General features: G+C 41.3%; 1 protein-coding gene across 7 annotated transcripts in view; it reads left to right on the forward strand.

Moving 5' to 3' along the window:
* Nucleotides 1-26,996, forward strand: part of PDE1C (phosphodiesterase 1C) — a 500,442-nt gene that overhangs the window by 406,796 nt on the left and 66,650 nt on the right. For all 7 annotated transcript variants that reach the window (XM_043540641.1, XM_037890096.2, XM_043540642.1 and 4 more), the window contains 6 exons: nucleotides 4,448-4,548; nucleotides 5,818-5,946; nucleotides 16,235-16,336; nucleotides 17,701-17,821; nucleotides 21,406-21,487; nucleotides 26,677-26,797. In XM_043540641.1, coding sequence (XP_043396576.1) covers nucleotides 4,448-4,548; nucleotides 5,818-5,946; nucleotides 16,235-16,336; nucleotides 17,701-17,821; nucleotides 21,406-21,487; nucleotides 26,677-26,797 — 656 coding nt within the window. The remainder of the gene's footprint in view (nucleotides 1-4,447; nucleotides 4,549-5,817; nucleotides 5,947-16,234; nucleotides 16,337-17,700; nucleotides 17,822-21,405; nucleotides 21,488-26,676; nucleotides 26,798-26,996) is intronic.

Consider the following 26,996-nt stretch of genomic DNA (forward strand, 5'->3'; position numbering starts at 1 on the left):
TCAGTTTTAATTGTGAGCCTTTAATTTCATTTGGTGACCTCTGTCCTAATATTATGAGGGGAAAATAAAAAGGAGCCTCTGATTCATCTTCTCTATCCCATTCATTATTTCAGAGACCTCCATCAAGTCCCCCGTTATTTATTTTCTCTTTAAACTATGTAGTCCTAATCTCTTCCATCTCCCCTCAGGCAAAGGTCTTTTCATACCTCTAATCATTCTCCTTGTACTTCTCAAGACCTTTTATATATCTTTATTAGGTGGCGCGACCAGAAACGAACACAGTATTCGAGGTGAAGAGCTGCCATCAGTATATATCAAGGCAGTATAATATTTTCAGTATTATCCTAATTTTGATGTACAAAGTTAATACTGGATTTTTTTAATGTTTATATTTCAGGGAATAAATACTCAAGCACACAACTTAGAAACATTTTTAAGAGTTGCACTGCATAGATATCTGTTTTTTCTCTCGTTCTTCCTTTCTTTAATTACCTCTGTTGTTCAAATGTGACTCAATTATTTTTTCCCCTTTATGAATATTATCTGATTAATCTTGATAATTATTGGGAATTACTGTGTGATCTCTTTGTGCAATCACACAGTTATATGCAAACCGTAAACGATGAGAGCACTTTCTGTACTTTTGCAATTTTTGATAATGGCACATTTCATAGGGCAGAGCTGTAAAACTGCTGAAGCATAGGATTTCTCTGACACTTGTGTTTGAACCAAATGGGGAGAAAAAACCTGCTGGCTTTTATGGTTAATAAGCCGATCATCATGACTATATGCGATCTGAAACTCATAACTTCTTTGGAATGAATGAACATAAACTCTGAGAAAAGGAATACGCTAATTATCTCCATCCTTCTCTTCTTTGTGTCATTTTCCTGTGTTTCCTGGCAATGCATTCCACTTACTTTTGCATTGGGAACCTCATCTAGTCTTTTCTTGTTCTCACTCCCTATGCACACAGTGAGTCTTTTGTTTAGACTCTAGTGGCTCTTCTTAGTAGTTAATTCTTCATGTTTATTATGCCTTTGTGAACGACAGCCATGCCTCATTTCCCTTTCTTTGTTCCCCATTTGGGATCCAATGCTCATTCTTTGATTCATTTCTTTCTTTCCATCATCTTTGAAGAGTTTGTTCTGGATCATTTTTTGTCACCCCTTCAGAAATGAAAAACATTCACATTTCCTTGCTCTCTCCCCCCTCCTGCTTTCGCCCCACATGGGCGAGCCCTGCTGCTTTCTCAGTCATTCTTAACCGCTTTGTTCCTTAAGGCTAGCCCCATTCTGCAAGATGAAGTCCACAAGTAAAAGGTAATATCCCCACTTGGATGGAGATTGCATCTGTTAAATGCCGGCTGCCTGGCATCATCTTTATTTTCTTTATTATGGTTGTAGTTGAAGTGGGGACTGAAAACTTTTGATCATTTACTAAAGGTTTCATTTTTTCCCCTTTATTCCCCACAGAGCTATTTTAACTATACGGTATTTACATTGAATTTTATTTGCCATCCACTGTTCTTCTGTAGTAACCCTAGGCTGTGTTTCCTGTGGGTGTTCTCAATAAATGGCATTTTACTCCTGTCCTCAGTAACCTTCCTCTCCATTTCAAGACCCTGCATTGCACTGATCTTGTTTGACCATGGAGGGCCTGATGGGATTTCAAGCCTGCTTAATGACTCTCTAGCTACATCAGAGTAGTAACAGAGCTGAGAGAAGGAACTCCAGGAGCTGAGCAAACTGCCTCCATTTGGGAAATGAAAGACCACGTCTGGAGAATTGAAGTGTGGGTCTATTGCATGCTACTTCCTAGAGAACCAGCAGTCTGGCCATCCTGATGTAACTTAACGTTATCAGAATTATGTTAAGAACATAATTCTGGCCATACTGAGTCAGACCAAGGGTCCATCTAGCCCGGTATCCTGTCTTCCGACAGTAGCCAATGCCAGGTGCTTAAGAAGGAATGAACAGAACAGGAAATCATCAAGTGGTCCATCCTCTGTTGTCCATTCCCAGCTCCTGGCAAACAGAGGCTAGGGACACCATCCCTGGCTAATAACCATTGATGGACTTATCCTCCATGTTGCTTGAAGTCATCTTCCTTGTCAATAGTAAATGCTGTTTATCCTCAGGACAGACACAGCAACATACAGACAATGAAAGCTTCACAACCCCCAGCATTTTCCAACTCTGTTCTAATTCTGGAGGGAACATGGGGGGAGGGGCGGGGGAGGGAATAAGAGAGTAGTTCAATCTCCATGCCTCTTCACACCTTGTCCATCTGAATAAAACTGCCAACAAGAACTACTGGGATGATCAGGGGAACAGATTGCCTTTTTTATTAGAGGAGACTGGAAGAGCTTGGAAGACTGGATGAGAAGGCTGAGAAGGGATATGATTGTTCTTTGTAAATACCAGAGAGACTGAAGAGCTATTCAAGCAAAAGGACAATATTGGCATAAGAACTAATGGATATAAACTGGCTATGAACAAATTCAGGCTGGAAAATTAGAATGTTTCTAACCATCATAGGGGTGAAGTTCTGGAACAGCCTCCCAGTAGTTGTGGGGGCAAACAACTTAATTAGCTTTAAGCAGAAGCTGGACACATTTATGAGTATAATTGTATGATGGTATTGCTTGTGATAAAAGGAGGCAGGGCTCAGCAGCCCTGGGACTTACTTCTGGTTTATGTCTTATCTTCCTAAAGCTCATGCTTCAGGGTTTCAGCCAGCCACCTGCAGGAGTCAGGAAAGGATTCCCCACCCCCAAATGTATGCAAGGATTTTGTTTTAAATCTTCTTCCTGTGAAGCATCAGGGATGGCCACAGCTGGAGATGGGACATTGAGTGGGGAGGGCCAGGGCTCTGAGGTGACATCAATATTTTCTCTCTCAAGTGCTTGGCTGGCTGGTTCCTTCTCACAGGCTTGGGGTCTAACTGATTGCCATATGTGGGGTTGGGAAGAAATTTTTTCCCCAGTCAAATTGGCAGTGACCTTGGGTTTTTTTGCCTTTTTCAGCAGTATGTGGGTACCGGTCACTTGCCAGGATTATCTGAGTGTATCTCATTTAATCATTTCCCTGTCATTGCAGTGGACTTGGGCACTGGTGCACCTCAGTCCCTTCTCGTCTCTGCCTGTGGCATATCATAATCTAATCTCTCATTGGTTGTAATACTTTGGTCTAATTTGGGTTGTTGGGTTTAGTGTGCGGGTGCCGGATGGTGCTGGTGGCCAGTGATAGACAGGAGATCAGACTAGATGATCTGGTGGTCCCTTCTAGTCTTAATCGCTATGAACAAAAGTGCCAGTTCTGATGATGATTTTTAGAGCTGGGCAAAATATTTTACTGCTGACATCTGATATTGTGTTTAGGATGAAATCTGACTTTGTATGCCAGCTTTAGGGCAGTAGAGGCTATAGAACTTCGCCAATGGGGGAGGGTCAGGATTACCACAGAAGGGGAGTGGTGTTACAGGCACACAGGAGATGGCCAGCGGTGGGGGTGCTGTGAGTATGCAGGGGTTGAGGGATCACCCAACTTGTAGGGCACTCAAAATCTAGGGTTATCCTTGCTTCCAAGCTGCAGATTTATCTAATTATGTTAGTAGTTTTGACAATATCTAGTGTTTTGTTTTCACCATATTATGCAAACATTAACTACTTTCATCCTAATGGCACTCCTGGAGGTAGGTGCATGTTGTTAGGTGGGGAAACTGAGGCACAGAATGATTAATTGATTTAAGCACTTCGAAAAATGGGACTTGGGCTCCTACGTCATTTAGGTGCTTTTGAAAATGTTACCCCACGACTTTCTGAATATTTTTCAATTACTTATAAATAAACAACTAGAATTACATTTTTGTGATGCTATATTCTTGCTTTAATATTGCATGTGTTTGCCTTTTAGTCAATACACACAATTCAGTAATTCGCAAAGTGTCTCCTAGTCATTGGGAATTAGCAAAGTCCTAGTGTATTTGAGGCTTGTAACATCACTATTCTAGGCTAACATAGCTGATTGCATGTGTATTTTATATTGTGTGTATATTTACACATGCATCATTAGGTTTTGTGTTTCTCTCAGAATAGCAAACGCTCCCTTTCTTGAGCTTGCATCTTTTTTTTTTTTTTTTGCTCGTATTCCTTTTAAAGAAAGTAAATGTTCTCCTCCCCTTGCTTCAGCCTTTTTAGTGTCAAAAAAATTTAAAATATTTTGCCAGGGTTTAATTTATTTAGATCCACCTTGAGGAAAAACAATGGTTCAGCTTTCATGTAGGAGCTGGAGAAGTTTGCTCTGGAATAGCTGACAGGCTGTAGGGAGAAGTCAATAACGTGCCGTGTGTATTGTCAGCAAGAGAAAGCTTGCCTTAACAGATGAAAGCCTTAATGCCTGAGAAAATGACAGCTTATCTGATTGCTCTATAATCTCCGTTTCAGCACTGGCTGACAGAGCTGGAGATCTTTGCTATGATCTTCGCAGCTGCCGTCCATGACTATGAACACACTGGAACCACCAACAACTTTCACATTCAGACACGGTGAGGCCTTTGTAAATTACTTAAGGAAGGGAGGGAAAAATGCTAATTTTGTCTATACCCGACTTTTCTGGGACTCTTTTTTGTTTTGTGTTTTCTTTTAATATATACATAGGTAGAATGGTTAAAGAATTATAAGTGGAAGAAACTGAGATATACTATATTTTGTGATCATGAATGTCTTCCATTCATTGGGACAAATTCCTCTGTTACACCAGCATAAAGTTGGAGTAACTCCACTGACTTCAAATAGAGTAACCTCAGATTTACACTGAAGCCACTTAGAAGAGAATTTGGACGAATAACTTATATTTCATAAAGCTGCCAGTTGCTAAATAAATGGTCGGCCATGCTGGAATGGTTTGGAGGTATTTTGGTTATGTTTCTTCTTCTTCTGTTTGTTTCAACTTGAAGAAGCCAACATTTCATTGAATGAATCAAACAGAAAATAGATATTCATCAATAAACCTCAAAGAACTGGAAACTACACATCAGCAGGCTTCGCCAGTACCTCTCCTGCCGAGTGCCATGCCTGTAGCAATAGAATGTGTTCATAATGCTTCAACGATTGTTGTGGTAGCCATATTTAAAAACACTGGAGAGCCTTGCAGGACATTTAGGTGGGCAAGAACTTGGATAGACCAGTGCCATTTTGGAAGCAGACAACTCTTTTGGGGGAGATTTTCAAAGGTACAAAAGGTAGTTAGGCATCTTAACTTCCACTGACTTCCAGTAAGAGCTGGGCACCAAACTGCTCTTTGTGCCTTTGGAAATGTTCCCCTTTGTGTCAAAGGTCAGGTGTTCTCAGCAGGAGGTCTGTTGGTGTCAGTGGTTGCGCTATGAATTCCTTGTATAAAATAATCAATTCAGAAAATAATACTGGGACCAATCTTGCAATCCCTATCTCACACAAAATAAGAGTTTTACTTTAGTAAGAACTGAGCAAAAGCCTCATTGTTTAACCCAATGACTGATATTTATGAAGTAGTTAGCAGCCAAATGTCTCTCAGCACTCCTTTTAAATCTTTAACACAGTATTTGGGTAGGTCTTAAGCAGTGAATGGGGTTTTGTGAAAGGCTTTTTCCCTGAGGTGAATTTCAACCATTGGTTTTAATGTTTCCCCCAGCTACATAGCAATGAATAAGCATTACACTTACTTTAAAAATATCAATATATAGTCTGTAATTGTGAATCATAGTAATATTTCTGAATGTGAGACTGACACGTAATGGAAAGAAACATAACTTTTTCGACATTCTTTTAAATTCTAGGTCGGATTCAGCCATTCTGTACAATGACCGATCTGTGCTCGAAAATCACCATGTTAGTGCAGCCTATCGCCTTTTGCAAGATGACGAGGAGATGAACATTTTGTCTAACCTCTCAAAGGATGATTGGAGGTAAGAACAAAGAGTAGGGCCATTTGAGGAAGTTTCAGCCAGGCCAATTGTAGTTACTACATTTCTTTGAATAATAGTATCCATCAAAATATAATATACACCTGTATTTTTATTACTAAGAGAAAGGATATTTAAAAATCTTTATCCTATTTTTACCCCTCTCATTTTCATCTGCTGTACTCTTAGGACTAAATTCGGAAGTGATATGTGAAGTTATTTAACTTATTATGGAATCTATTCGTTAGTCTCTCATAGATCTCCTTGCATCCACTTATCACTGTGTAGGTGAATATACTGGTGGCCTGATTTTCATTTACACAAAAACATAAATTACAATTAAGACCACTCCAAGGCCCCTTTATCCTGCCAGAACATTATAAATGAGCTTTAGTGTAAACGAGAATCAGGTCCAGAGCATATAAGTGGGTGTAACAGACATGCCAAAAAGCCAGAAGAAGGTCTAATTTAAAACAGGCATTCCTGATGGAAATAATTTTAATTTCAATAATAATAATAATGATAATTGCAAAAATCGGCATTTTAAAATAACAGATTATTCAGACTGAAAGAGGGCTTTTTATCTCGTTTTTAAATGAAATATCTGACACTTTAAAAATAGCAATTATGCATAAAACATATATAGTTACCTGGGTTGGACAGAAGAATCTTAAATGAATTGTATTAATCAGAGTTTTTTCTCACTGGAGTGAAAGCATCCTATCGTGTGTTATTGCAGACAAACATATACTGGTTCATGTATGCATTCAAACTGAACAAAGTGCTGAGCACATTCAACTCTTAATGACTTCAGTGGAAATTGAGGGCACTCAGCAGTACTTCTCCAGGCCCTGGTAAGCTGGGTCAGGAAGGGTCTGCTTTCCATATTCACCCAGTCTTCCCAGCACAGAAACCCTCATGACAGGTGGAGCCAGGGATGGCAACAATGTACCCCTGTCTGAGCACCTGGCCTAACCCCAGAACCACATGTGGTTGGTTTCATTCAAAAGTCAGCAATATGGATCACAATTGCCACTTTGCCACAAAGTTACCACTTTCACGTGGTAAATAAGTACCCTGACTTTCACAATAAGCCAAAAATAAAGCTAATCCCATTTCAAAACAAGGCCAAAACAAGCCAATCCCGAAGAACCCCAACATCTATGTGACTAGATCCCCCCCGGTATGCAATCTGGGACTGTGGTGGGCTCGCTGTGCACCCCTGACTCTCTCCCCCACCTTGCCCCTGTTTGCTGGGAACTGATAAAAAAAAAAAAAGAAGCAACAAACTACAACAAGCTACAAGCCAAAGAAGCAAAAATCTACAAGCCAAAAACAAATCAACAAGCAACTCATAAGCAAATTAAGCCAAAACCAAACCCAATTTCTGTTGTTTTTTTTCACGGGTTTGGCATGTCTGCTATGGATGACTGGCTAAGTATGACAAGCCACTCAACATCTTGTGGATTCATAAACAGACAAACTCTGAGGAAAAAACATATTAACACTCAGAAAGTGTCACAAGAATCTTGAAAAAGGAATAAACCTCATTCTCTGGGTCATGGTATTAAAATCTAATTTACTTTTCTAGGTTGTCTGTTTACTTTTTGCATTTCATTCACCTTGCACAGTGAAAAGGAGCTGAATGATTTCAGTTAACATCATGAGGATGTTGTGTTTAAATTCAGTATTCTAAGGGATTTTTCAAAATTTAAATACAACTTGTTTTGACTCAAATTAGATAAATAAGATAGCAAGGAAAACAGATTTTTTTTAAAATTGTAAACATTCCCCTACAGTATATCAAATATAAACATAATTTCCTACAAACAAATCTGTTCACACTGGGCCTAATTTTTCCTTGGCATAACTCAAGTGGTCATGGCACCTCAGTAGTGTTGGATTCATGCAGGTTGTGAAGTGCTTTGGCATGGAAGTTTCTATACCTATGATGATATTTCAAGGATGAGGGAAATAAAGGTCTCAGTTCAGCAAGGTACTAAAGCATGTATCTACATTGAAGTTAGTGGACTACTTGGTATTCAGCATTAAGCCTGTGCTTAAGTATCTTGCTGTGAAACTTAATGGGAGCTGATGAGGGAGGAGAAGAGAAAGTGAAAAAAAATTAAAGGAAGTTGTCCAAGCAGATTGGGGTCAAAATTTAAATTTTGCCCCACCCCCATTTTGGGATGTACAAATCACAATGGAACAAATTCATCCCTGCTGTAACTACATTGTCCTCAAACTCAAATATGGGCCTATGGTACATGACAGCTTCCTTGATTCTCTTCATTGCTTCCATTCTCCTCTTTCTCTTACCATCTTAATACCCTCCTTCTTCCTCATAATATAATTTTGGGGACCACATCTTTCATCCCAATGCAGTTTACAACATGCAGTCATTGAAATGCTACAACTTTTTGGATGGAGGCCATCAGCTAACCATACAAACAGAGCAAACTGTACAATATTGTATTTGTGGGGGAGATAGTTTTGTCCAAAGAAGAGTGTCATGGGAAATCTTATATTAAAGACAAACACAATAGAAAACATGGAAACTGGATTTATCTGTCTTTGAAAGATGAAGCACTGGTGAGACCTCACCTGGAGTAGTGTGTGCAGTTCTGGTCTCCCATGTTTAAGAAGAATGAATTCAAACTGGAACAGAAGGGCTACTAGGATGATCCGAGGAATGGAAAACCTGTCTTATGAAAGGAGACTCCAGGAGCTTGACTTGTTTAGCCTAACTAAAAGAAGGTTGAGGGGAGATATGATTGCTCTCTTTAAATATATCAGAGGGATAAATATCGGAGAGGGAGAGGAATTATTTAAGCTCAGTACCAATGCGGACACAAGAACAAACAGATATAAACTGGTCATTGGGAAGTTTAGACTTGAAATTAGACAAAGGTTTCTAACCATCAGAGGAGTGAAGTTTTGGAATAGCCTTCCAAGGGAAGCAGTAGGGGCAAAAGACCTATCTGACTTTAAGATTAAACTCGATAAGTTTATGGAGGAGATGGTATGATGGGATAATATGATTTTGGCAATTAATTGATCTTTAAATATTCATGGTAAATAGGCCCAATGGCCTGTGATGGGATGTTAGATGGGATGGGATCTTAGTTACTTCAGAGAATTCTTTCCTGGGTATCTAGCTGGTGAATCTTGCCCATATGCTCAGGGTTTGGCTGATGGCCATATTTTGGGTCGGGAAGGAATTTTCCTCCAGGGCAGATTGGAAGAGGCTCTGGAGATTTTTTGCCTTCCTCGGTAGCATGGGGCACGGGTCACTTGCTGGAAGATTCTCTGCTCCTTGAAGTCTTTAAACTACGATTTGAGGACTTCAGTAATTCAGACATAGGTGAGAGGTTTTTTGCAGGAGTGGGTGGGTGAGATTCTGTGGCCTGCGTTGTGCAGGAGGTCAGACTGGACGATCATAATGGTCCCTTCTGACCTGAATATCTATGAATCACTGAATCAACACTGGGAAATAATTCAGTCTCTAAACTGTTTGTGATAATAAATAAAAATTCTACCTAGAGAACAAAATTAAATAAATAGCACTGTGATGCCCCTACCACCACTCCCTACACTCTTAATTTTGATGGGGAACTGTGCCTTGCTTTGTCCATTAAATGAAAAGCAGTAATTCATTCTGGGCTACAGTAAAAGGTCATGTGTCGTTGGCTACAAGCAGATTTTTAGCAGCTGCTTTTGACCATATTCTTGGTAGTTTGAGCACAATCTTCCTAAAAATAGTCTGAGTCTTGAAACTTTAAAACATTGTTGATTGAGGAAAAATCTACCCCCTCCTCTTCATAGTGTCGGAACTAGAACAGGGCAAAAAACATCGGGTGAACAGTTTATTCACTGGAAAACAGCTAGACCTGAAACTATTGATACACTTGGTAGAAATTTGCCTAAGCACTGGGCTAAAAGTTATAAGAAGGGCACCACCAGCACCTCCTGCTCTGTGAACCTAGGCCTTTAAAAACACTTGGAAACAAAACATTTCAGGTCAAACACGTTTTGTTTGTCCCAATGTGAACCCTCCCCCAGAGTACCCATGGTTATAAGGCACCTCACCACCACCTGCTTTTATTGTAAAGGAGTCTTGTCTCTGCTTGCTGTGGATCAGCTCCCTGAAACCAACAGCCTCTGGCAGCACAAGCACTTCCTTCTGCAGGCCACATGCTTTGTACAGCGAGCAAAAGGCATGTACCCACCCCCGAGTCCTTGGAGCATTTCCTGCAGGTCCAGTTCCTTCTCCACTGAACACTCACAGAGTTACCAGGCCTACTGTTCCCAAAGGACCAATACACACCAACTTGTAAGATTCAACTCTGGAGCATCACTTTGCTTAACACCACAGCACTTAGATGTATTTATGGTGAAAGCAAGAATACGTTTATTGTCAAAGAACAGAAATCCTAGTGACAGTGAGTAAGAATATTGGAAACAAATGGTTACATATAAAACAAAATCATAACAAGCTTTCTAGAGACTAAACTTGACTAACAGTTTAACCTCCTGTCAAAAGAAAATGATTCCATCCAAAGTTATCCAGCGTGTTCAACCAAGCCTGGCTGAGACCCCTTTTTAATGAAGCAAAATCGCAGTACTTTTTCTTCCTCAGTGAAAAGTGACGGGGCGTCATCTTTGCCTCCCAAATACAGTGGAGCAAACCTTTGATATACACCTCCAGATAGGGTTTCTCTCTCCCCTCTTCCCCTTCCCACACCACTCCTTTTCTCTTCCTGTTAATTTCTTTCTGAAGTCCCTGCAATCCTTCATTTGCATTTGGTGATAGGAGACCCATTGTGAATGAGACAGTATAAACATTCTAGGATGTATCAGGCAAGATATTTCCAGCAGAGACAGGGAAGCGTTAGTACCATTGTACAAGGCACTACTCATTTGGAATACAGGGTCTCCCATGTTTAAGAAAGATGAATTCAAACTGGAACAGGTGCAGAGAAGGGCTATGAGGATGATCTGAGGAATGGAATACCTACCTTATGATAAGAGACTCAAAGAGCTTGGCTTGTTTAGCCTAACCAAAAGAAGGCTGAGAGGAGATAGGATTGCTCTCTATAAATACATCAGAGGGATAAATACCAAAGCAGGGAGAGGAATTATTTGAGTTAAGCCCCAAGGTTGACCCAAGAACAAATGGATATAAACTGGCCATCAACAATTTTAGTCTTGAAATCAGATGAAGGTTTTTAACTATCAGAGGAATGAAGTTCTGGAACAGCCTTCCCAGGGGAGCAGTGGGGGCAAAAAACTAACTTGTTTCAAGAATAAGCTTGATAAGTTTATGGAGGGGATGGTATGATGAAACTGCCTACAATGGCATGTAGTCCATCTGCGACTGCTAGTAGCAAATATCTCCAACAGCTGGCAATGGGACAGTAGATAAGGAGGGCTCCCAGTTACTACAGAGAATTCTTTCCCAGGTGTCTGGCTGGTGGGGCTTGCCCCCATGCTCAGGATCTAACTCATCACCATAGTTGGGGTCGGGTAGGAATTTCCCCCCAGGTCAGATTGGCAGAGATGCTGGGGGTGGTTTTCATCTTCCTCTGCAGCATGGGGTACTGGTCACTTGCAGGTTTAAACTAGTGTAAATGGTAGATTGATTCTCTGTAACTTGAAGTCTTTAAATCATGATTTGAGGTCTTCTGTAACTTAGCCAGAAGTTTAGGTCTATTACAGGAATTGGGTGGGTGAGATTTTGTGGCCTGCAATGTGCAGGAGGTCAGACTAGATGATCATGATGGCCCATCTGCCCTTAGAGTCTGAGTCTGACTGTAAGAACACATTTTCAGTATATATACATAGCTCTCTACATAGTATCCATATATATATTTCACAGAGATGTTCATGACCAAAGTGACACAGGCTTCAAGACATCACGTGACACTCTTTGGTAAACTAAAATGTATATGCCACACCCAAGAGATTCCTTGTAACCCCTCTGCACTCCCTTGCCAGTTGGTATTGAGAAGTTCCAAGGTGTTACCCAAACCAGACTTTGATTCACCAAATATGTTTGGAATTCTTTTGAATTTGGTTTGACCTGAATTGAATTTTTATTTATTTTTCAGAACTGCCAGTGAACTGAAAAAATCAGTTATTTGCCCAGCTCTAGGCAGAATGCATGTTCCTCGGTATACTCATTTATGTGTGAAGACTCTAAGAGTAACACGTCTCCTTTAAGAAACACATTAACTGGTTGAACTAAAATGTTTAGTTAGGTTTAAATCTTTTCCAGATTGCTTAATTTTCCTTCGTCTTAGTTAGGGCCTTATTTTGTAGCTGCTGCACATGAAGCTGCTGCAGAATAATGGACATTGTTCGGATGTACAGTAAGGCCCACATTTTGAAATGCAGCTTCAGATTTTGGGTGCCTGCATCTTCGAGTGTCTAACGTAATACACCTTGGGCCTGTTCCAGAGCTGCTGAGAACTCACAACCCTAGATGGGGTCAACAGGAATTTAAGCTACTCGAAAAAAAAAAAAATAATCAGGCCCTAAGTATCTTAATCTGGGCAATAAAAATCCAAGGCCTTTTAGATCAGAAGGTATTCTTGAAAATTTTAGCCTAACCAGTTTTAAAGCTTTATCATGCCCGAATTTGAGTTTATTTATTCATTTTGAGCTATTTGATCATTTGAATGTCCCCTCCAGGAATAGGCCCAGGCCCTGATTCTGGATAAGACTCAGGCATTCGCTAAAGTGCCTTTTCTGAACGGAGGTCACATTAAGATTTAAGACTGCAATAGAAAAAGTGAAGATAGACTTGGGAAATGTGTCTGTCTGTGCATATGGGTTTTATCAGTTTTATGGTGTTCAGTCTTTCTAGTCTGGGAATGTGTTTTCAGGGAAGGTTCTTCTATCCAATCAGCACAGCAGACCGCTTTGTGGCATTTGCATATGCAGGGAGAGCAGATGAGCCCAGAAGAGGTCTGCTGCGGGGATCAGGGAGAAAAGAGCCTAGTCCTTAATTTAATTTTCTGGATTTTTCTCTTTCACATTAAAGAACTCTGCTGCTTGTTAAATATTTGAAAAGTTGATAGGTTGCTTCATCAGACAAATCCCATTTGCTAAAGTAGTCAACAGGTAAATTATAAAACTGAAACTAAAACAGATCACACTGAATTAAGACAATAAATTGCAAAGAGAACAGATGCTTTCCAAGATACTGTTATGGACTGGCATTGTATTTCTGTGCTAATCATTTCCACGCAGTTTACTGAAATAGAGCATATTTAGTACAAGCCCTTACTGGCAAGTACAGGATAAAAAAGGCATCTGGAAAATGTTGAGCTCTTCAGTTCCTATCAGTGTACAGCTCAGGAAATAGTGTCTAATGAAAGTTTTCATAAACCATTGTTAGTAGACGTGGAGTTGTGATCCAACAGTTGCGTAAGTGATCTCTCATACCATATAGTGCTGTGTGTGTTGTTTTGTTATTGAAGGTCAGTGATGCCTTTTGTAGGCTGGTTGAAACTTCTAGGGATGCATTTGCGAAGGTTCAGGATGAAAAATTTGCCTACACATAATCTTCATTTGTGCATGTAATATACAGGCATTTGCACAAGCAATTATATATTTTTCTTGTCCAAATCGGGTATTTGTATGTGTGCATGCATGCACATTTTTGTGAGTAATGCCAGCCTTTGAAAATGTTGCCTTTAAGGCAGTGTTGTTCCTTCCTTTATTATTTTCCATGAGAATAAAAAAGTGAGACCCACTATCCATGGTTTATACATAATTTTCTGCTATGCACAAAAATGCATGCATTTGTCCGAAGTGGAATGGACAAGGCACTATGCTGTTGGCAACAATGCTGCTGTTGGGCCCTAGGGTATGGACTAGATGACCTTAATAGGCCTTTTCCACTCCAATTTGTGTGACTTTATGGGGATTTAATTCTTTCAGTAGGACACAGCATAAATTGGGATGGGGCTAAGGAGAAAAACTGCATGGAAAAAAACATCAATAAATATTATGAAACATTTCATGAAGTGAACATCCTCAGGGCAGTTGTCCGAAAGAGCAAGTTAAAGTGGTCTTCAGCTGGAACAATGCAAAAGATTTTAAAGAATTTATGTGTGTAAATTAAAGCAGACTAGAGATCAATGACCCCAGCTTACTGATAGAGCTACAGTACATCTGTGACTCATGCATGCATAATTTATTACTCCAGGTGCAGTAATCAGTGGTAAAGATAGCATAGAAGTATTACTGTATTACTTACAAAAATGTATAGAATTTTTCTCCCCTGGTGGAAACATTGCAGCTTTGATTCTGCCCTACATGCATATACCAAAATATGTATATATAGTCCCCTGCTGGTGGAAAGTCCATAAGGCACTTTTATGGCCCTCACTACCATAGTAGTCAAGCATCTCAATCTTTAAGCAGGGAATTTAATCAAAATTGCTAAACAAACTTGAGGACATACTCGCAGAACACCTCCACTGAAAATAGACGAGAGAGTTTTGATTGTTTAAAGTTCTGAAAAAATCCACATTGACTTCCAAGGGATTTCAGTCTGATCCTTCCCAAGTAGGATTTTTTTTTAACTTTCATTCATTTATTCATTGTGGAATAGTTTGAGTAGCAATATCAGGAACACAGTGTGATACACTTGAACAGGAAAGTTCTTTTGAAAAAAAAAAGTGCTATGGCGTGGCTAGGGTTAGAGTTAAACACCCACAACTTAATGACATTTCTCAGTCTGTCTAACGTGATAGCACTGCGTGCTATCCAAAAATTTCAGAGAATGTTCATTGCATCGAAGGGCCAGAACCCTACTGATTTCTGGGGGAAATCTGAAAACCAAAAGGCGGAAATGAGGAGCACATGAACCTCCCGCCAGCTCTTTAGTACAGCTACAGCCTCAGGCACCTCTGCAATTGTCTGTTGATCCAACCAGTGCTTAATTTGTAATGAAAGAGGTGCCAGGACTCAAGCTAGATGGCCAGAGAGCGGCGGCTGCTGGCCGGGTGCCCAGCTCCGAAGGCAGCGCTGCTGCCAGCAGCAGCGCAGAAGTAAGGATGGCAGGGTGTGGTCATGTCTCTGCTCATCCTGCCTATGGAATTTAATGTATTGACTCTCAGAATGACTTATCTCCCAGATAGAAAGAAGGGGGTGTAAGGGCACAGGGGAGGGGAGATGGGGTGCATGAATCCCTGGCAGCGGGGAGAGTGGGGGACCCAGGTATGGGGCGTGGGAAGAAGGGGGGCACACAGAACCCTAGCATGGAGGACAAAGTGGGAATTGATGGAAGGCAATAATGAGGATTCCCACCAATCCCCTGGCATGGGGAGTAGGGGCATGAGGCACACAGAACTCCTGGGCATGGGGAGAATGAGAGACCCTACTGTGGGGGAGGGGCAATGAGGGGTGCATGGAGCTCGTGCCTTGGGCAGGAATGGGGATCCTGCAATGGAGGGCTGGGTGAATGGGGGAGCACACAGAGCCCCTGCCATGGAGGAAAATGAAAGGTATGGGAGAAGTGGGAATGGGGTTGCTCAGAGCTGTTGTATGGAGGGGAAAATGGAGGAGTCTGAAATGGGGATGGGAGAATGGGCGATAAACAGAGACCCTGGCAAGGAAGAGATTTGGGGGGAGGGGTTCAGGAAGTCCAGGAAAAGAGGGGGATGGGAGGGTGTCACACAGAAAAGGAGCGGGGGTTGATGGGGGGGGGTAGAGGGATGCAAGGAGCCCCAGTGTGTGCAATAAGTTCAGTTTGTACAAGCTATGAAGTTAACATACATGAACTTTCCATACAAGTGTTAAGACATCGACACAAGCCATTTAGTTTTTTTAACTAATCTATTTTAAAACTGATTTAAAAGGTAAGTCAATACACAGTTGTGTTTCAAAATTCTCTTACTCCTACCCAGGGCGTGCACACTATTTGAACAGCCTGCTTGCTTCCTTTTAAGAGCCTCCTATAGAAGAAATCGATTTGGGAGCTTTGTGTTTAATTGAAAAGAGCGGACCGTAATGGACTTGTCAGAAACCTCTGGGCTTTCTCTTAGCAAGAGTTAATCATCTGACTAAATTGTTCTCTCTGTGGCTGGTATTTACAACATGAGATCCTCCTTCCTCTCCCCTTTTGCCCTGATAACGTGAAGAGTTCAGTGACGCAAGTGGAGGAGAGTGGAAATGTCAGAAGTGATTTGAAGCTACCCAACAAAAGAAACAGCGGTGTTATTTAACTTGTTTCTCTTTCTCTTTCCTCCCTTCTCTTGGCTCGATATCCGCTCAAAAGGGAATTCAGGGCCTTGGTGATAGAGATGGTGTTGGCCACTGATATGTCCTGTCACTTCCAGCAAATCAAAGCCATGAAGAATGCTTTGCAGCAGCCAGAAGGGTGAGTCACCTCCTGATTCTGTGTGCAATGAAGGGCTGCATTTCAGCTGGTACTTTGCAATTGTATTAAACTTCAAAAGTCTCTCTCTGGAGGACGCTTTGATGTCCACGTCTGTTTCTGTTGTTGGATTTTGAATGAATTCACACGTGAGCACTCAGGCACGTGCCCGTATGATATTCTGGCAGGCCACAGCATCTAAATAGCAAAGCTTTGGGATAAATCAGCCCATTCATTTTCCTTTTCTTAACAATACAGGATAAAGGGCATGTGTGATCGAGCTAAGGGTATGACTGAAAGAGCTTGATTATGGCCTCAAGTCACAGGCGCTGGGAGCAACACCGGCTGCACAGAGTACAGCTTGTGCCTCCACTGCAGGGAGCCGGCTCTGTAATCGGAGACAATAGGGAAGCAATCTCAGAGCCACAGAGAGCAAGTGTGTGCTATAGAACAGGTAAAACAGTATGAGGAAGGCCTTCTCCTCTCCAGAGATCATCTGTGAGCCACTTAGAGCCCTGAGTATCTTCTCTACTCTCTCTGCCCCCCTCCACACACCATTTTATCCGAACCCTCAACACTCTGAATTGTGGGTAGTATTCTTCCAGCCAAGGAGAGCTTGGCGCACATCTTCCCAGAGCCAGCCAAAACTGTACCTAAATCAGGCATGGATGATACTAGCTGCTGTCTCCTCTCAGGAGCTATGTGTATTGCTTCTGCAGCACTCCTGCCAGTTTGGGGCAGCGAGAGATTGGGATTACTGCATGGCAGTATCCATAATAATTCACTAGGCTCCTGGGTTAGCCCCTCAGTGGCATGGCTTTAAGAAGATTTCAGCCTTCTATGATCTGTAGTGTCTCCAAAGAGTTTGAGTTTGTTTTCTGATCTCTTACCTGCACCAGCTTTTTACCGGTGGAATTCACATGGTTTAAATGGAATTATTGTTCATGCTTATCACAGTGAGACCAGAATCAGACCTTAATTGTTTAACCAAGTCAACAGACTAAAATAATCTAGAACTATTTACTGACTGGAGTTTCCTGGACGGTAACCCAGCCCAAACTGAGAATATCGGGAATGTTCAAAACTCACTCATTTGCACACAAAAACTCTGCAAAGAAAATAAGCGAGGCTAATGCTTCCAGTTTCCCATTGTGCTTTTGAATGACTCCATTACCAAAGGAAAGGTTTATGTTGGGGAAGTTAGATTAATCTTTCATAGTTGTCAAGTTTTATAAACACGCAAATCAATCTATAAGTAGCCCAGCCAAAGGTTATGGAGGCCTCATTTACTTGCTTGGTTGGTTTTTGTTCTTTCTCTTTCAATACTGGTGCAGACAATTAACTTGTTCAGTCATTTGGATTTGCAGAATCGACAAGCCGAAAGCCTTATCACTGTTGTTGCATACAGCAGACATCAGTCATCCAGCCAAGGCCTGGGACCTTCATCATCGCTGGACCATGTCCTTGCTAGAGGAGTTCTTCAGACAGGTAGCCTGGGAGTTTACAAAATTATTTTGTAGTTTTGCTGACAGAATGAGAGATGGAGTGGGCGGGCTTGGGATGGGAGAGGGAGAATGAATCCTATAGGTCAACATCTTCTTTCACTTATATTTTTCATAGGGAAGATGCCCACTGTAGCAACAAAGTAGATACAATTTTTCTTTCGTCTGACTTCAGTGAAATTCCACTGCTTTGTCTGATTGTAAGCTAGTGTCTGATATGCTGTCCTTATCAACATACTGGAAATTCTCAGTCTTTCAGACATCCAGCAAAACTATACCCAGCACCCCTGAATGAATTTCTAATGACCAAAAGGCAGAATGTCTAACATAGTACCCAGCTTGCCAACCATTGAAGATCTTCAGGAATTGGGTACACCTAAGTAAAAGTACTCAGCATTAGGTCCAGACTGTCATTTCTTTCAATAATGAGTCTTCCTATTTCTCTTTGACCGAACTCTGCTGCCACTTTTATGCCAGTTTAAACTCCATTTTGATTTTGACTTTGCTATGAAGTCATGGAAACCAATAAAGCTCAGTAAATTGTAGATTACAGAGCTGGACATATATCATTACAAATGGCAAAAATTATGTTGCTCTTTCTGTAGACATGTGGACTGGTCTAACCTATAGTTCTCGCAGGGCCTCCTTTTGCCAGAGCCACAAATCCAGACACATGATTGATTCCTGTGTGATACTCATAAGATCCTCCATCTGGTCCTAAGAAGGGTTGTTTTTTTTGTTTTAAGTACAATAAAAGTTATTTTTTTAAATTTATTTTTAATAGCAAAAAAACTTTTAAAAAGGTAGTCCTGATCAAAAAAAGAAGAAAAATCATAAACATTTTATTAACCTTCTTCCCCTCTCCAACTTGAAAATTTTGTAATATTTCCAAATGTTGACTAGCTCCATAGATGGTTGAAACATAGGGAGAAAAAATTAGTGAAAATGCCATTGAAGTTTATTATTATTTTATTTTTATTTCAAAATATGGACAACATTTTGAAATTTAAAAACTTTCTACCATAAGAATATAAGAATGTCCATACTGGGTCAAACCAATGGTCCATATAGTCCAGTATCCTGTCTCTGACAGTGTGTAGTGTCAGATGCTTCTGGCAGTTGGAGGTTTAGGGACCCCTGAACATGGGGTTGTGTCCCTGTCTATCCTGGCTAATAGCCATTGATGGACCTATCCTCCATGAACTTATCTATTTCGTTTTTGAACCCAGTTATAGTTTTGGCTATCACAACATCCCCTGGCAATGAGTTCCACAGGTTGACTGTGCATTGTTTGAAGAAGTACTTCCTTTAGTTTATTTTTAAACATGCTGCCTATTAATTTGATTGGGTGACCCCTTGGTTGTGTGTTATGAGAAGGAGTAAAAAACACTTCCCTAATCATTTTCTCTACATCATTCATGATTTTATAGACCACTGTCATATTTCCCCTTAGTCGTCTCTTTACTAAACTGAAGAGTTCCAGTCTTTTAAATCTCTCCTCATATGGAAGCTGTTCTATATCCCTAATCATTTCTGTTGCCCTTCTCTACACCTTTTCCAATTCTAATATATCTTTTTTGAGATGGGGCGACCAGAACTGCACACAGTATTCAAGATGTGGGCATACCATGGATTTATATAGCAGCATTATGATATTTTCTGTTTTATTTTCTATTCCTTTTCTAATGGTTCCTAATATTCTGTTAGCTTTTTTGACTGCTATTGCGCATTAAGTGGATGTTTTCAGAGAACTAGCCACGATGACTCCAAGATCTCTTACTGAGTGGTAACAGCTAATTTAGACCCCATCATTTTGTATGTATAATTGGGATTATTTTTTCCAAGGTCTATTACTTTGCAGTTATCAACACTGAATTTCATCTGCATTTTGTTGCTCAGTCATCCACTTTAGTGAGATCCCTTTGTAGCTCTTTTCAGTCAGCTTTATGAAAAGCCTTAAATGTAAAGATATTGCTGTAGTCCCAATTTAACGAGGACACTACCAACCTTGGTCTGGAACCATTAAAGTGATTTACTTTTCAAGAAGTGGTGATATACGTGCTAAGAAAAATCTCACCTCACATCATCTTTATGCTTTTTCAAGTCAGAAGGGCAGTACACTTTGCAGAATAGTCACCTACTGAGGTACATATAAGCTCACCAAAGAACTGGTGACTACGCAGACCAAAGAATACGCAGGGGCCAAAGGGAATACGATAGAGGAAGAGTGTTGCTACTTATTTATTATTGCACCCAAAGACCCCAGACGTGACTGAGGCACCATTTAACCTGGCTGGCTGTGTACCACCACAGAAAAGAAACATCCAGGACTTCTCATGCTCACCATTGATTTCTGTGGTAGTTTGAAATTGCTGTGGTATATTTTGGCTCCCAGTCACAACCACGTGGAACATGGTCACCGTGCTCAACAAAGTTAGAGTGGGATGTTGATTTAAAGCATTGATACTAGCATATTTCACAAGCTATTTTAAATCTGAGTGGTCAGCGGGGAGTACTGGCAGATGTATGTTATCTCATGTAAATTATTGTCCTCTCTGCTCGCAGTTTTCTGAGTGAAACAAATTAAAGGGTGTTTTGAGCAAATGTATTTTGAATGCACACAATGAAAAGGGTTGGCACAGAAGGGATATTAACACCCCATCTCCCGCATAATTGTGTGATGACAGGGGTGGGCATGCAGTTCTGGTAGCTGGAAAATGTGTCCAGGTATCTGAGTTTCAGCATTTATTTTGGGCAACAACCCTACCAGCTGTAGCATGCTGAGGGTCTCAGTATTTTATTGAGGGGGAAAATCTGAAGTGGTGAGATCCACCCTGTGGAGATACAAATGTATATAAAGAAATACAAATAGAACTCAAACCATGGAGGAGGAGTCCTGACAGATACTTTCTCTTGGTGGACTTACTCTAATAATAGAGTTCCATTACCTGTTGGTTTCACATGAGAAGTGCTGTACAGAATCCTCTTGGGTTTTCAAGGTGTTCCATAGAAACACCCAAAAGGCAAAGAGTGCTGTGTAATCAACATTTACCTGTAGCATAGTGATACACAGTCAAATGTTAGGATTCAATCTCTGATGTCTTCAATCTCTAGATCTCCTTCAAAGTGATTTATCTGTTTAAAAAATATTAAAAGTGTGAGGTCCCTGGAGTAGATGTTTTAGAAATAGGATTGTGGTTTATATTTAGTAGTAGTTCTGAATATTTATTTTTGTTAATAGTGATGTAAACTGTATAAGAGAAACAGGAGCTGCCCCCTTCAGAATAGGGTGGGGGAGCATGCAGAATAGAGTGGGCACAGTTGCTGCAAGAGGAGGTTGGCTTGTAGGTGGACAGTGAGGTGATACCTGTCCGCAAGAAGCTCTTAAAGAAAAGGATTTGGATGCCCAGAATAAACAAAGTTATCTGTTAAAAAGCTGAGTCTTGCAATTAAGGGTGTAACAAGAGCTTCAATTAAAAAATGAGAGAGGCCTTTCCAGTGTCCAGAGCTGTTACAGATGTTAAGTGACTCTTCTTGTATTCTAATATGCTTTCAATTTTGTTTCTCCAGGGTGACAAAGAAGCAGAACTAGGGCTTCCTTTCTCCCCACTGTGTGACCGCAAGTCTACTATGGTAGCTCAGTCTCAGATAGGTATGTCATTCCAATGTACTTCACTTAGGACTCAAAGCGGCAGTTTAAAGGGAAATTCTCCCCCAATGGGAGTAAGTTCACTCTGGGCGCTCATCACTTTGAATTAGTTTAGAGAGGGGGGAAAAGATAAAAAAAAATTCCACTGACGCTATTGCCCCGAAATGGATGAGTCTGAGCTGAATAGCTACCACGTTGAGTTGATTTATGAGAGTTGTACTAAAGGGGAACTGAGTTAACACAAATGCTGCTGCTGGACCAGCCACTATGCCTGGCTGTATGGTGGCTGTTCCTGGGGTCCTGAGCAGCGCAGAATCCACTTGCACTATGAAGCGGGAATCCTGGCTTCAATACACGTTACTTTAGTTTTTGACTAAAGTCATTGTTTTGCTCATTTAATTGATTCCCTAGCCTTCTAACCCACCTGCAGTGTTTCAACTTCTCCAGTCAGCAAGCTCCACCCCCAACCTTATACTGGTTCCAACCACTGCTTCTTGCCCCCATCTCCCCACTCCCCATCCAGCAAGGGAGGTGGCAGCCTGCAGTGACCCAAAACAGTGCTTCCTTTTCCACTCCTACTCCTGCAGGAGAAACTGTGAATGAGGTCTGGGGAGAATGTTCAGTAGGGGAGTGGTGAAAGAGACCTGAAGTTGTTGAGAGGCATGGAAATGGGGAGGGGACAATAAATCTGTAACTATGGAGGGGCAAGGAAGAGGGGAGAAGCGGCCTAGAGATGTGCAGGAGTCTGGGGCCAAGAGAAGATACCGGGAGTTATGGAAACGGGTTTCTGAGGCTGAATGGGGGAAATGAAGGAATGAGAGGAACAAGGGGCAGGGGAAATGGAAAGAGAAAGGGACTGGTGGGTGGAAGGGACAGCAGGAGTAACTGAGAAAACACTGGGTATGTTTACATTGCAATGTAAGCCCAGGGTTTGAACTCAGGCTCAAGCCTAAACCTGCTTCCATCTACACACAGATCCCACTAACCCAGGGCTTAGATCCACGTCCCAGGAACTCACAGAGGTGGAGGGTCTAAGCCTGAGTCAAGCCAGGACCCAGAGTTCTAGCTCTGTGGATTTGCAGTGTAGATGCAGCCCCACTGGACTCGTGCTCTGGGAGTCCACCAGAAGTATCCCACAATTCCACAGGCTGACTTTCTTTGACCTCTGGACAGTCGATTTTTATGTACTGTCAAGTTTTCCCTCACTGCACCATGAGCAAAGGACTAGAGCAACCACATTTTGGGCAGGTGTTAGGAAGTCTGGGATATGGATGGTTTGACTCTGGCCCACGTAATGCAGTGTACAATGTACATGCTAGAGCCCCACGTTGGGACCCAAGGTTCAACAATTCCTAATCTGGGGTTGCAGATGAGCAAAGACACTCAAGCCATAGGTTGACAAACCCAGGGTTTGCTAACTTGCGTTCTACTAACCCTGGGCTTACACTGTGGTGTAGACACACCCCTGACACTAAACATGTGACAGAGGGAGAAAGTTTTAAAGAAAGGTGTTGTGGGGGGGGAGCGGGGGCTTTGTTTTTCCCTCCAAACATTTTATAACCAAGCTGAAAAAAGTGTAAAAGGTTGAAATTTCACAGCTGTCCCCAGCACTGTCATGGGATAAATGGAAACCTAAATCCAAACATCCCTGAACTTTGGAGAAGTTCAGATCCATATCTTTGTGGATACACACAGGAGAATACACTTGATCTTAGCTCCGAGGAGCCCTACTACTAAGGGCAAAATGGCTCCATAGGCACCTCAGAATGCTGGAGGGGGACCAGACAGGGACTGGAAAATACAGGGGAACTGCAGCTCAACTAGAATCCCTGTTGGGGACTCCCAGGCAGTGCGTGGCTGCTGCACTGCTCTGGAAGGGGGTACAACAATGTTCCCCACTCCCAGCTTTCCTGGCTGGTGTGAAGGGAAAGGTGTGTGGAGCTAAGGCCTCACCTTCCACACACCCCGTTTCAGGCCCTTCGCTTCTGCAGAGGCCCTAGGAGGGAGCAGGGGCCACGCTCCAAGGAATTCTTCCCAGCTTCTGTGCAGGGCACAAGCCTGTGTGGAGAAGCTGCTTTTACCTTCCTCCTCTTTTGTATTCTATGCACAGGTCGGCCAGAATTTGTCTCTAAATAAAAAGACCCTTATGACCGCCTCCAGTGTGCAAATCATTGCAGAATTAATGGTGAATTAAACCATTATCCAAACAATTACAGCTTAAGAAACAGGCACTCAATCAATAAGCAGAGAGAGATTTATTTAGTTCTGTGCTATTTATTATTATATTTAATTTGTGCAGTTAACTGTGTCCAATTGGCATTAACAGGCACAATCTCAATAGAAATCTTGCCCTCTAACATTATAAAGTTTTCATTCCAGTCTGCTCAACATATGGGTAATAACTTGATATCTTTAGTGTCTCCTTCATTAAATCAAAAACTCTTTATCTTTCCCCAGTACGTGTTGAGGGTAAGATTCCTCTCAAAGTCGGAGGCCAGATTCTTAAGGAAATATTCAGCTCCTATTCATTTGCTTATCTGATTCATAGCTTTTAACAAATAGTGCCAGTGAATGGTAATTACTAAGTTTCTTTGTAGAAGTAAGTACCTCATGAATTCCAAATTGTACTATTATCTAAAGCATGCAGCCCTCATTTTCAACAAATGAAAGGAATGTCATTTGTGAGATAAGTGTGTGTTCTCAGTCCACTCTCTGGTGGGGACATAGAGCTTCTGGCCTATCGCAACAGCTTGTTTACAGTATCAGGGGAGATGGAACTAAATCACCTCTCGAGGTTCCCTCCTGCTCAGAGTTAAGGTTCTGTTATATTTTGCTGCTTTACTAAAGGTCGTCATTAGAGCTGGGCAGAAAAGGTAATTCCTTTTCGCAAAGGATATCAATATTTCAAAATCTGGTTTTGTTCCAATTTGGAATAAAATCCAAAATTTTTGAAATTCTCTGCAAAGGGGATGAAGCCCCAACTTACTGACAATCTGCTTGTTGGATTGTCCCAGAATCACAAATCTCAGAAGCCCTGAGGTCCCTGATTCTGGGGCAGTCTGTACGGTGAGCTGCTGAGGAGCCAAATGGGTGGAAACCAGGTAAAGTTCCATCAGAACATTGTTAAAATCAGGACCATCACTGTGAAATGTTTTGATTTCGACAAATTGGCAGATTCCGATGAGAAAATGTTTTGTTACAAGTTTTTCAGCCAGCTCTAGTTGTTGTTATGGATGCACAGAGCATAGCAGGGGAACGCGCTTGATGACCAGAAATGCAAAGAGAGGGTTTTTTAGCATGTGTCATTTCTACAGAAATTAAACAATGTAACAAGAACCATTTATTTAAAAGGAAGAGAAGAAAAGAGACACATTCTTTCACCTGCCACTTCATTTTGTAAAGAAAATGTTGGGAACGAGTCCAGTCAGAGACGATTCACATCTTAAAGTCAGGCCTTTGGTCAAGTGGAGGTGAGGGGCGGGGGGAACCCAGCAAATTGCAAAGAATTACCAGGCCAACGTTTTTATTTCTCAGCAGGAGAGTTAAACTATTTAAAGCCCCTTTCTTTCTATCCAAGGCAGCAGGAAGCTTTGTTTGACTGGAGATCAGCCTTTGTTGTCATCACTGTCTCTTGCAGCTGATTAATGTAGCAAGAGCCTTTTATTTTTGTCCTTTGGCTTGCTGGAAAGAAAATCATGGCTTCAGAAGATATAGGACAAAAGCTGATGATCAAATGAGGTTGTTCCTGAATGGCAGTCTCTCAAGAAATTATTCCCTAACTAGCATGATCTAGGTGTCCTTTTTAACGTGGAATGAAAATAAACTCTAGGCCAGTGGTTTTCAACCTTTTTTTTCATTTGAAGACCCCTAAAAATTTCAAATAGAGGTGCAGACTCCTTTGGAAATCTTAGACATAGTCCGCAGATCTGCGGACCACAGATCAAAAACCACTGTTCTATGGTGGTGATAACCTTTTGTGGACCCCTTTGACATAGTCTGTGGACCTCTTGGGGTCCACAGATCACAAGTGGAAAACCCCGGCTCTAGGCAGTTGGCCTTGGGACCCTCATCTCAGAGTGTAAAGATGAGGGGTAAGATAATCCTCAGAAAAAAATTATGTTAAGGTGGAGAGTATACATCAGTAATTTAGAGTAAAATACATTAGAGGGTGTTGTAAAGTATCCCCAGACCAGGCATTGTAAACCCAAGAAATCTGGAGTTCAGGTTAAATTTAAAAATAAATCCAAATATGTTACAGTATGGAAATGTACAGTTAGGGCTCCCGAACAACCTTAACTCTGCTGAACAGTGACAGTATGAAGGGAAAATAAAGTTGAAAAATCTGTCTTTAAAAATCAGTGTGTCTAATCTGTGACTACAAACACTAAAGTGCGTTACTGACCCTGTGGTTATTGTATCGTGTCACTACAGGGCAGGGCTATGGATGGCTGAAAGCTGATGTATAAGCGCGCATATTAGCAGACCCAAAACTTAGTGCTTTCCTAAACACTCTGGGTGGATCCATCCCTGTTGCTTGCACAAAGAGCTGACTTGCAGGAAGACGTACTTTACTGTTTCCTCCCAGCCCTACCCCTTGTACGCAAGCCAACAGAGGGAAAGATTTAGCTCTGTATTTTTCCCTTCTCCTCCTGATTTAAAAATAATATATGAATTTGTTAAAAATTAAATGAATAGAATCTGAATACGTTTGACCCTCAATGAGTACAAGTGGGGCAAACCTTCAAATGAGAATATTCACAAAAACCCACTGATATTTGATAGCTCCACGACACTTGGAATAGATACCCAGAGAAGTCTGTCATTTATTACTATTCTTTTATTTTTCTGTTTCCAGAAATTTCATCCTTCAAGTTTGGTCTCATCCAACTGTCCCGAGAATTTGGCTTAGATACTCAAAAAAACTCATGCAAAACAACAAACTCATTGCATCTGTTTATATTCTGAATTTCCACACTTTCTTTCCAACATTTAAGGAGCTACCATTGCATGCAAAATATCAGCTTGTGGGTCAAGATTAATGCATAATATCATTCTTCCTTGTCCTTTTTTCAATTCCTCTTTCAATATGTAATTCTTTTCATCCACTCTGCTACTACACTAGATAATTCACAGGCAAGGGCAAAACATAAAAACTTACCTCTTCTGTTTACGTCCACTGTGTTTTGATTCAGGTTTTATTGATTTCATTGTGGAGCCCACTTTTACTGTGCTGACAGACATGACAGAGAAGATTGTAACACCACTCATTGATGAAGCCTCCCGCTCTGGCATGACTGGATTTAGACGTTCCAGGTGAGTACCTATGTTTGCTTTGGTGCATGAGTGTTGTCTCTCATTTTAGGCTCACTTTCCTGTTTTGGACTCATTGGGTATTAGCAAAGACCTCCCATTGGTTCCGTCTGTCCTGGTTTCTATCTGAAGAGAAATATGGTTGGGAAGTGTAGTAGAAATGGATTGATCATGAAGTACAATCAGACCTGGTTAATTATTG

The sequence above is a fragment of the Chelonia mydas genome, chromosome 2, assembly GCF_015237465.2.
Source record: "Chelonia mydas isolate rCheMyd1 chromosome 2, rCheMyd1.pri.v2, whole genome shotgun sequence".
NCBI classification, from domain to species: Eukaryota; Metazoa; Chordata; order Testudines; family Cheloniidae; genus Chelonia; species Chelonia mydas.